The sequence below is a fragment of the Schistocerca nitens genome, chromosome 1 (genome assembly GCF_023898315.1).
Source record: "Schistocerca nitens isolate TAMUIC-IGC-003100 chromosome 1, iqSchNite1.1, whole genome shotgun sequence".
NCBI classification, from domain to species: domain Eukaryota; kingdom Metazoa; phylum Arthropoda; class Insecta; order Orthoptera; family Acrididae; genus Schistocerca; species Schistocerca nitens.
Window position 1 is genome coordinate 964491006 of NC_064614.1, and position 12372 is coordinate 964503377.

The window sequence follows — 12372 nt, forward strand, 5'->3', positions numbered from 1 at the left end:
AGGGATCGGTTGGTAGGACATGTCCTGAGGCATCAAGGGATCACAAATTTAGTATTGGAGGGCAGCGTGGAGGGTAAAAATCATAGAGGGAGACCAAGAGATGAATACACTAAGCAGATTCAGAAGGATGTAGGCTGCAGTAGGTACTGGGAGATGAAGGAGCTTGCACAGGATAGAGTAGCATGGACTGCTGCATCAAACCAGTCTCTGGACTGAAGACCACAACAACAACAACAACTACATGTTCAAAGATGACCGTGAAGACTTGGAGGATGATGACTGCTCTGGAACACCTACAACGAGCAGAGCTGACGAAAATCTGGCCAAAGTGCATTAAGTTTTAAACAGTGACCGACGTCTCGGCGTCGAATGATTGCAGATGAAGTGGGTTTTGAATCACCAAACTGTGTTTCAGCGAGTGACAGAAGATCTAATGATAAGAAACGTGAATGTGGAACTTGTCCCTAAAATGCTCTCAGATGAACATAAGGAGCGGCGCCTGGCTGTTTCACAGGAAATGCTTGAATGTTTACAAAACTGAACCTGATTTTTTTTGAACAAAGAGGTTATTGGTGATGAATCCTGGGTTTTTGGATATGAACCAGAGTTAAAGAGGCAAATCTTGTAGTGGTACACTTCCACATCACCAAAGCCAAAGAAAGCCCACATGAGCAAGTCACATGTGAATAGCATGCCCATTGTTTCTTTGACGCAAAAGGAGTGATAGTTTGTGCCCTACCAGACAGACTGTCAATGGTCAGTATTAAACTGGAGTGGTCTGCCGTTTGAAGCATCAAGTCCGCCCGGAGAAGGAAGATGACTGGGTGCTCCACCATGACAATGCGACTGTTCATACCTGCTTCACTGTCACTGAAGTTTTGGCCTGGTTCAACGTGGCAATGCCGCCACAGCCTCCCTATAGCTTCGACCTCACCCCCAGTGACTTCTTTTTGTTCCTCCAGATGAAGAGAGACCTGAAAGGGAAGTGATTTTGACAGCATCACAGCGGTCCAAAAGGCTTCAATGAGGGTTTTGAACAGCATTCCAGTTGAGGAATTCCAGGGAGCTTACCAGAAGTGAAAATTTCATTGGCAGCGAAGTGTGGATTCTCAAGGCACCTATTTTGAAGAATTTTAGTCTGACATAGGAAAGTATTCAATAAATTTTGTGTTCTGAGACAAGTCTTGAAATTTTATTTACACACCCTGTACATAAACGTGTCTCACATCTACATCTAGGTGCACAGCTACCCTTTGCAAACCACTTTTTGGTGTGTTGCTGAGGGTACTTTGTATCCAACTGTGATTTCCCCCTTTCCCTGTTCCAGTCAGGTATGGGCCGTGGGAAGAACATTTGCTGATATCTACTGTGAGGGCTCAAATATCTTTAATTTTATCTTCATGATCTTTTATTGAGATATACAAGGGGGGACCCAAAAGTAACCGGAATCGTAATGCTGCACATTGTATACTTGTAGTAGAAGGTTGTGCCGCCAGAGGATTGTAGTAGGAGCTCTGCTGAGTCGTTCTGCCACGCGGCATCACCCAACAGTGAGAAGAGTGGTTTCTTTGGCAGTTCTTTGAGTGTGTGTACAGTGCAGACTTGACATGCTGAAATGCCTAGTTCTTACGAACAACGTGCGGCAGTGTTATTTTGTTTCTTGCTCGGCAAGAATGCAGCAGAAACTGTTGCGATGATTCAGACAGCCTACAAAGACCATGCTCTTAGTAAAACGCAAGTGTACAAATGGTTTTCTCGGTTTAAAAAGGGAGAAATGGTGGTTGAAGATCAGCCCCGTTCCGGTCGACCTTCAACTGCTCGAAGCGAAGAGAACATCGAAAAATCTGTTATCTCATCAGTGAAGATCGACGCAGGACAATTGACCAACTCGAGAACTTATCCGGGTTGTCCTGGAGCTCAATTCAGTGCATCTTGACCATCGATTTGGGGAAATGAAGAGTGGCAGCAAAATTCGTGCCAAAGCTTCTTACAGAGATCAAAGGGATTGTCGCATTGAAGCCTGTCTCGAAATGAATGACGCGTTCAAAGATGATCCACATTTGTTCAACAAAGTCATTACAGGTGATGAGTCATGGTGCTATGGGTAAGATCCAGAAAGTAAACAACAGTCTTCACAATGTAAGTCACCTGGCTCACCTCGAGCAAAAAAAGCTCGACAAGTGAAACCGAATGTGAGAGCAATGTTGATCTGTTTTTTTACATCAAAGGGATCGTACACTCTGAATTTGTCCCTGAAAACCAGACGGTAAACCAACAATTCTAAATGGAGGTTACGAAACGTCTTCGCAGAAGTTTGTCGCGAAAACATTCGGCTTTGTGGGATTCCGGTGTGTGGTTCCTGCATCACGACAACGCTCCCGCGCACACGGATCTCAGCGTTTGCCAGTTTTTGGCCTCAACGAAGATGACTACCTTGACCTACGCACCCTGTTTGCCGGATTTAGCGCCCTCGGACTTCTTCGTATTCCCGAGGATGAAAAGAGACTTGAGAGGGAAGCATTTTGGGGATGTAAAATGCAATGTCATGAAACGCTAGCAGATATCAAAGAGGATGAACTTAAAAGGTGATTCGAACACTAGAATGAATGTTTGGACAAGTGTATTTATGCTAATGGAGAGTACTTCAAAGGAGATTAAGATTGTATTTGAAAACAATAAAATATATGCTTTCTAGAAAGAAATTCCGGTTATTTTTGGGTCCCCCCTCGTATGTAGGAAGAAGCAATATATTGGTCGACTCTTCTAGGAATGGACACTCTTGGAACTTGAACAATAGACCACGCCATGATGCAGAGTATTTCTCTTACTGTGTTTGCCACTGGATTTGGCTGAACATATCCCAGATACTTTTGTGCTTAATAAATGAAACTGCAATGAAAAAGACTGCTCTTCTTCGGACCTTATCTATTTCCTCTATCAATCCTATTTGGAATGGAACACATACTGATAAGCAATATTCAAGTAATAGTCGAACAAGTGTGTTATAAGTTACTTTGATGGACTACATTTCATGAGGATTCTTCCAATGAGTCTCTGTGCTGCACCTGCTTTACCCGTGATGAATTTTATGTGGTTGCTCCTCTTCAAATCAGTCTGTACACATACACCTAGATATCTAATGGAACTGACTGCTTCCAATGATTGTTCTGCAATTTTGTAATCATACAGTGAAGGGTCTTTCTGTCTCTGTATTTGTAATACATTACATCTGTTTATGCTGATGGTCAATTGCCATCCCTGCACCAACTGTCAATCCTCAGCAGGTCCTCCTTTATTCCTCTACAAATTTTTATTGCTGCAACTTCCCTGTATACAACAACACCATCTGTGAAAAGTCTAATGGAACTTGCAATGTTATCTAGCAGGTCATTTACATATATTGTGAAAAGTAATGGTCCTGTATCACTCCCTTGGGGCATGTCCAAAGTTACTTTTACTTCTCAGGACTTCTCTTTGTTTAGAATGGCATGCTGTGTTATGGTTGCTAGAAATTCTTCAATCTGCTCACAACAGCAGTCCCATATTCTGTACGCCATATTTAATTCATTAAAGAGCAGTGTGGAACTGTGTCACATGCCTTATGGTAGTTAAGGAACATGGCATCTACCTGGGTGCCTGTATCTATTGCTGTCTTGGCCTTACGGACAAACACAGTGACCTGGGTTTCACATGATCATTGTTTTTGGAACCAATGTTGTTTCCTACACAGGAGATTTACAGTCTCCAGAAATATCAATAATACCTGAACACAAAACGTGTTCCAAAATTATATGATTGACCAAAGTCAAGGATAGAGGCATATAGTTTTGTGCACCTTTTCAATGAGTCTTCTTTAAAAACAGAATGACTGTGCTTTTTTAAGACCACTAGGAATGGTTTGCTACTGGAGATACTTTTGGTATGCTGCTGCTAGAAGGGGGCACATTCTTTTGCATACCCTGTGTAGAATTGAAATGGGATCCCAACAGGTCAGGTCTTTCATCTGTTGACGCATTTCAATTGTTTTTCTTTCTCTTGGTCACTTATTTCCATATCTGTCATTTTGTCATTCATGAGACAATTTAGAGGCGGAACTACACTGGGATCTGCTTCTGTGAAACAGTGTTGCAAAAAGACGTTATGAACTTCGTTCTTTCTGTGTCATCCACCGTTTCAATCCCATTATGAACACAGAGTGTCTGGACAGATGGCTTTGACCCAGTTACTGATTTAAATAAGGAAAAAAAGTTTCTAGTGTTTGCTGTTATGCCAGTAGACAGAATTTTGCTTTCAAATTTGTTGAAATTTCACACAAAGCCCTCGTTATGTTACTTTTGGTTTCATTTAGTTCTTGTATACCTGTGAAGCTTTGGCTACATTTAAATTTGCAGTGAAGCTCTCTGTTTTCATAGCAGCTTTATAACAGGGTTTTTTCTGTTCCTCACAATTTTGCTCAGCACATACTTGTCTGAAATGTGTTGTATGATACTTCTGAAGTCTGTCCACTGATGCTCAACATTGTCAAAGCAGGAGATGAAATTTTCGTGTTGACCTGTTAGGTAATCTGAAATCTGCCATTCAACAGCAAACAGTGTCTGGATTCGTTTAACATGTGGGAATTTCTTACATAATATAATTATCATCTATTGCAGAATGCATACAGAGAAATTTTCTGGGGAGAACCAACATGGTTTCTGAATTTTTAATACAAAACCCTTTGTCATTTATTCCACAGTAGACAATCTGACAAAAATTTGGCAATATTTGGCCAATAGCCCACATCTAGTTCCTTCCAATTACCACTCACTTGGTTTTATCAAGGATGGATAAAAGGAAAAATGTGTAACTACAATGGCATAGCTCTCTTTTTGACTTCACTGTTTTCCAGCTCAGAAAAATTTACTGATTAAATTTTCAAAATGAGACCATTGCTGAGGCAAAGATTCTCTTCCCTGCTCTGCCACTGCAGCTTGATGTTATTCAACTACACACAAGTTATTTATATTTCCACTGAAATATCACACATATAAAGTTGCTGGTGATGCTCTGGGAACTAAATAGTACAAAGATCTCAGATGCCCAATTGTATAGCGCACATAATATGTACAAATTATTTCAGGAATTCATTAAATTCTTGCAAAGGACACTTGTGTTTACTGTCTCGTGCTGCAGAACACTGCTATATTAAACATAGCATTTTGTTTGCGAATATCAGTTACTGATGTATTTCTCAAAGCAACTGTCAGTTTACATAGCTAGATTTTCCATTATGGAACATCACACTGTCTTCAATCCCCTCGACCACAGAACACTCAGTTGATGGTGATGGGAGAGAACATTTTCCATACCAGACTACTAGTTGTAGAAGAATAAAATAGAAGCAGATTCAATGAGTATGATTATAAACAGCCTGAAACAGTTTTTTACAAACCCTCTTGGTTGAGTTCACAGGGAAAGGCACTTCTTCCACATCGACAAACAAGAGGTGAGGGAATACTTGAACTCAAAAGAAGGTTATAAGAGAGTTTAGTGTGTGAGTGTACGAAGAGAACCCAGATGAGGGCCTCACCATGCTGCAAGTGCTAGGAGGGACACCCCTCTGCATACACTCCTACACTGACACTGAGCTACAGGGACCCTCACAAAATAATAGTCTGAGTATGCTTCGGATCTGATTCTCACAGATAACCCAGTATTTAATAGGCATGGATGCCTCAGGGATAGCCATCAGAATCATCGGTCATTACTGAACGTCTCAAGACTTTGCTGTTGTGAGTGTGCCATTTTGGACATGCCCTGTAGTCTGTGCCGCTGGCAGTGATCAATTATTGATACTGTGAACAAACTGTGGATGTGCCTGACTGTTACCTACCATATCAGACTTATTTCACATCAACCTGTGGGGTCATGCACTTTAGGTGTTTAAATCATTCCCTGTGATGATCACTGTCACCATTATTTTTTGTGTTCAGCATGGGCCTTTGACGATGTTTCTACAGTGGCAACCATATCACTGGCTAGACTTGCCACAGCTGCTGACAGTAAAGAGGCCAGGGCAATCTGTGACTGTCTCTCTCTTATGGTCAAGCTGGGTCAGCCAGACTGTGACCATGACACACTGTGTGGACACTACTCCACCCAGAGTCCTATGAGGTCTGATCTGAACTGCTCCCCCTTTCCCCAATAGTAACATCATTGATCTTACGGATTGGGACAAGTGTCTTATTCTGACAGATTTAGTGTATCCTTCTCAATAACGGGTATGCATCACATGGCCTTGCGTTATTTTGAGAGAGAAGAATCTGCAAGACAAAGTACATCATCTGACAGTCCGTGCCCTGCGTCATCTGCTTGGTCAACCGTTTGAGACTCCTCAGTCTGATCTCAACATGGTCAACTGCTAGGACCAATGGTATCTCACTGGGTTCCTGCCGCTACTCACCAGAACCTGTGAGGGCCACTGGCAGGGCATTTACGACTTTTTGATTGCTCCCTCATGAAATTTCAAACTCCAATGCTGGCCTGTGCCAAGATGTGCCTCCACTACCAGTATCTGCAACAAGGTTCAGTCTCCCAGGACACAATTTCTTCTGTTTTTTTCTACTTTCAGATACACTCTGAACAGATACTGCCAGGTGCAGCCTCAGAGTTCGTGGCCACATCCAGACCAGCTGCAGCACCACAGTTGGGCTCTGTATAACCTTGGGACTACTACTACTGGGACACAGACACAGCCACCAAGGACACCGACACCTATGGCCAACCCTGAGGCACCTCGACAATGTCAATGCCCCATCGTCACAAAGGTCCACACCATCAGGAGAGATGGGATCCTTGACCTTCATCCAATATCAAGATGGTGCCGCCATCTCTCTGAGCAGTATTTTGTTAACCCTGTATGACAATTATGATATTAGTTACCAAAATAAAGAACTACCATAACAACAGGAGAACAGTGAAATAAATACTGTAAGTTTCACTTTTTGGAATGATGCTGGTGTTACACTTACAAAACAAGCTGCAATTAATAAACTAGCACTGAATATTTGCCTCTATTTGTTTGGGACTCCAAAAAATTCCAAATAATGTTTCCCACTACTATAAAAAGCATTAAAATTTAGTACAAACTGTCACAAAATATTAAACATGCTTCCCTATTTCAGACACAGGGAATGCTTGATCACATCTCTTACATTACTACTCTAGTATGGATGTAGATGTAGATGTGGTTCAACAACAAAGTTAGGAATCTACTGCGAAAGCAAAGAGAGCTTCACTGCAAATTTAAACGCAGCCAAAACCTCTCAGACAAACATAAGCTAAACGATTTCAAAGTTAGCGTAAGGATGGCTATGCGTGAAGCGTTTAGTGAATTCAAAAGTAAAATTCTATATGCCTACTTGACAGAAAATCCTAGGAAGTTCTGGTCTTACGTTAAATCAGTAAGTGGGTCAAAACAGCATATCCCGACACTCTGGGATGATAATGGCATTGAAACAGAGAATGACACACGTAAAGCTGAAATACTAAACACCTTTTTCCAAAGCTGTTTCACAGAGGAAGACCGCACTGCAGTTCCTTCTCTAAATCCTCGCATGAACGAAAAAATGGCTGACATTAAAATAAGTGTCCAGGGAATAGAAAAGCAAATGAAATCACTCAACAGAGGAAAGTTCACTGGACCTGATGGGATACCAATTCGATTCTACACAGAGTACGCGAAAGAATTTGCCCCCCTTCTAACAGCCGTGTACCGCAAGTCTCTAGAGGATAGGAAGTTTCCAAATGATTGGAAAAGAGCACAGGTAGTTCCAGTTTTCAAGAAGGGTCGTCGAGCAGATGCGCAAAACTATAGGCCTATATCTCTGACATCGATCTGTTGTAGAATTTTAGAACACGTTTTTTTGCTCACGTATCATGTCATTTCTGGAAACCCAGAATCTACTCTGTAGGAATCAACATATATTCCGGAAACAGCGATCATGAGACCCAGAAAATATTAGGTGCAGGCTCCCAGGTAGATGCCATTTTCCTTTACTTCCGGGAGGCGTTCGATACAGTTCCGCACTGTCGCCTGATAAACAAAGCAAGAGCCTACGGAATATCAGACCAGCTGTGTGGCTGGATTGAAGAGTTTCTAGGGAACAGAACAAAGCATGTTGTTCTCATAGGAGAGACGTTTACAGACGTTAAAGTAACCTCTGGCATGCCACAGGGGAGTGTTATGGGACCATTGCTTTTCACAATATATGCAAATGACCTAGTAGGATGATGCTGTAGTATACAGAGAAGTTCCAGCATTAGAAAATTGCAGCGAAATGCAGGAAGATCTGCAGTAGATAGGCACTTGGTACAGCGAGTGGCAACTGACCCTTAATATATACAAATGTAATGTATTGCGAATTCATAGAAAGAAGGATCCTTTATTGTATGATTGTATGATAGCGGAACCGACACTGGTAGCACTTACTTCTGTAAAATATCTTGGAGTATGCGTACGGAATTCTTTGAAGTGTAATGAGCATATAAAACTAATTGCTGGTAAGGCGGGTGCCAGGTTGAGATTCATTTGGAGAGTCCTTAGAAAATGTAGTCCATCAACAAAGGAGGTGGCTTACAAAACACTCGTTTGGCCTATACTTGAGTATTGCTCATCAGCGTGGGATCCGTACCAGGTCGGGTTGACAGAGGAGATAGAGAGGATCCAAAGAAGATCGGTGCGTTTTGTCACAGGGTAATTTGGTAAGCGTGATAGCGTTACGGAGACGTTTAGCAAACTCAAGTGGCAGACTCTGCGAGAGAGGCGCACTGCATCGCGGTGTAGCTTGCTGTCCAGGTTTCGAGAGGGTGCATGTCTGGATGAGATATCGAATATATTGCTTCCCCCTACTTATACCTCCCGAGGAGACCACGAGGCTTTCCGGCAGTCGTTCTTCCCACGAACCATTTGCGACTGGAACAGGAAAGGGAGATAATGACAGTGGCACGTAAAGTGCCCTCCGCCACACACTGCGTGGTGGCTTGCGGAGTATAAATGTAGATGTAAATGTAGTATTTATTCACTTAAGTGAAACCAACGTAGTCACTCAAATAAACAGCTAGTTTGACTTTAAGCACTGTGGATGCTATGTGGCAGAAGCTACTGATTATAGTGAACAACTGTTTTCAAATACGAACTGTGTCCTTACACTGTGACAATTTTCATCAATATTTTTCAACTCTCTTTTTCTCACAAATCATGGAAAAAGGTTTAAGTATATTTGAGCTGATAACACAAAGAATGTTCTGAAGATAATTGTCATTTGCTAATTTTTGATCGATATTGTGTAGTATCAACAGTTGTAACATCTCTTAGGGAAGCTATTACAGCAATGTTTAGCAAGAATGCTTCTTTTAATAAGCACATGTGAACTTTATGATAAGGTAAAAAATAATTCACGAGTATAGTTTACTGCTTTACCTCAAACGATGAAACATTTGTTGAATTAAAAGAGTTTGTATCCTTCATATATTGTGTAATACTTATATGATACTGTGAAAAGGTTTAATATTTCATTTCTGTAAGTTACAAAATTCAATTCAACGGGATATAGGATCGGGAGGGGAGGGGGGTGACAACGGAGTCTTCATACACACTGCACATTTTTCACATGTTACTTCCAGTGACAATATTTTTCAGAATACAACACAAGAGCTTACAATAAGTTGCTACTATTACTAAACATAACATGCACTTTTGTCACTAAGAGGGTATTACCTGCAAACAAAGATTTTACATATTTTATAAGAATTTTACAGTTTAATGTCAAACGCAGGGCAATAAATTAACTGAACATGTCCCACATTACCATCCACACTGTGTTGTCTTCAGTTAACTGTCGATCTATATTATCAAACAGTTATCATGCACGGTTCATTGTTCATGATCCTAGTAGGGACTGCCTATGTAACAGCTTCCGCAGAAAAGAAAACTTTGATTTTCAATGTTTTGAATAAATACTGACCAAATTTTAAGATCTAAAATGCTGGCATAATCTACTCACTAAGAGGTACAATCTTATGTTGCAGGCTTTGTCATAATTAGACTAGTATTACAGCTAGAAACTGTGCAGATATCTTGAGGCAGTATAGCTCACCACACCCAAATAACCAGCTTATATTCATTCTGTGTTTGAAAGTAACAGCAGTAAGTGACTTACAACAAACTTTACACAAAATTTTAAACCTTTACAAAACTTGTTCCTGCTAATGACACTCACCCATAAAATAATGAAAGGAAACAAGGTTATTACTTGCTGCATTTTCACTATTATGCAGTAAAGAACTGCCACATCAGGCATGATGTTTTAATTTATTACTTCTTTACCAGTAATACTATTCACAACACATTCTGGAGATAGTATCCACATATAACACTTATTATATCTGCAAAATTTTATAACTGTACAATTCAGAGTTATGGCACCATAAACATTTGAGATGCATGAAAAATAAGGTTTTGCTTAAAATGGAGCATGAATTAGCCAGCAACTACCAACAAATTTTTATGTAGTTTCAAACCTTTTCTAATTTTTTTCTGTTTTACATGCTTAACAACAAATATTAAAACATTAACTAATTTGTAAAGTAATCTGAAGTCAGAGGCTGTTTTATACAAGGGAGTAAGCTCTTCAAAGAATCCCCGGGTCATTGGTAAGCGACAGGAGGGAAAATAAAAGCTTACCTTTTTACTGTTGGCTTGTCCTCTTGAGATTTTGTCCCCCAATACACATCTTGTCACAAATGTAGGCATATGTGCTGGACCTGTTTGACTTTCCACTTCAAAAGAGAGAGATAACTTCTGCTTGGCTGCGATTTCATAGACTATGGATGTTGCTGTTTTTGTTCCAATATTACCTATGGAAAAAATGTATAATTAAAATAAAATGTGTCAAATGTAAGCAATGGGCAATACGAAACTATATTTTAAACAGCTGTTCCAGTTATTCCCATTCTTTATTTCTGCAACAAGTAAACTGTGAATGGTGCAACCATACAATCTGTAGAAGAATCACTATATTTCTTAAAAATGTTATGCCGCATGAAATTAATACAGGTCTATGTATAATCTTTGCGACAATACCAATATTCTTCATGTTAAGAGTTCTGTTCGTGAGCAGAATTCTGTATTCATATCGATTACAGCATATGGATGTCCTGAAGCCATTAAGACTCTACACTGGATTAGAGTTCTGCAAATGGAATCAAAGAGTACTGTAGATCCACAGTTTACAGGTTCTCTGTTCTTTACAGATGAGGTGGGATTCATACACAGAGTGGGTTAATAAATTACCACAATAATCTAATCTTGTGTGGACAATTGCAAATCTTAGAGTGATTATGGTAGCAAGGTATCAGGATCGTTTTTGTATCAATATGTAGAGGCTTGCGTGCTTCAGTGATACAGATAGCCGTACCGTAGGTGCAACCACAACGGAGGGGTATCTGTTGAGAGGCCAGACAAACATGTGGTTCCTGAACAGGGGCAGCAGCCTTTTCAGTAGTTGCAGGGGCAAAAGTCTGGATGATTGACTGATCTGGCCTTGTAACACTAACCAAAACGGCATTGCTGCGCTGGTACTGCGAACGGCTGAAAGCAAGGGGAAACTACGGCCATAATATTTCCCGAGCACATGCAGCTTTACTGTATGGTTAAATGATGATGGCGTCCTCTTGGGTAAAATATTCCAGAGGTAAAATAGTCCCCCATTCGGATCTCCGGGCGGGGACTACTCAAGAGGATGTCGTTATCAGGAGAAAGAAAACTGGCGATGTACTTGAGGACAATATTATGGAAATGGAAGAGGATGTAGATGAAGATGAAATGGGAGATATGATACTGCGTGAAGAGTTTGACAGAGCACTGAAAGACCTGAGTCGAAACAAGGCCCCGGGAGTAGACAACATTCCATTAGAACTACTGACGGCCTTGGGAGAGCCAGTTCTGACAAAACTCTACCATCTGGTGTGCAAGATGTACGAGACAGGCAATATACCCTCAGACTTCAAGAAGAATATAATAATTCCAATCCCAAAGAGAGCAGGTGTTGACAGATGTGAAAATTACCGAACTATCAGTTTAATAAGTCACAGCTGCAAAATACTAACACGAGTTCTTCACAGACGAATGGAAAAACTAGTAGAAGCTGACCTCGGGGAAGATAAGTTTGGATTCCGTAGAAATATTGGGACACGTGAGGCAATACTGACCTTACGACTTATCTTAGAAGAAAGATTAAGGAAAGGCAAACCTACATTTTTAGCATTTGTAGACTTAGAGAAAGCTTTTGACAATGTCAAATGGAATACTCTCTTTCAAATTCTAAAGGTGGC

General features: G+C 40.7%; 1 protein-coding gene across 1 annotated transcript in view; it reads right to left on the reverse strand.

Annotated features, from left to right (window-relative positions):
• The window catches only part of LOC126194933 (maternal effect protein staufen-like), a 201056-nt gene that overhangs the window by 51825 nt on the left and 136859 nt on the right, over positions 1-12372 (reverse strand). Inside the window, exon 6 of the mRNA XM_049933319.1 lies at positions 10724-10896. Within this exon, the coding sequence (XP_049789276.1) occupies positions 10724-10896 (173 nt within the window). The remainder of the gene's footprint in view (positions 1-10723; positions 10897-12372) is intronic.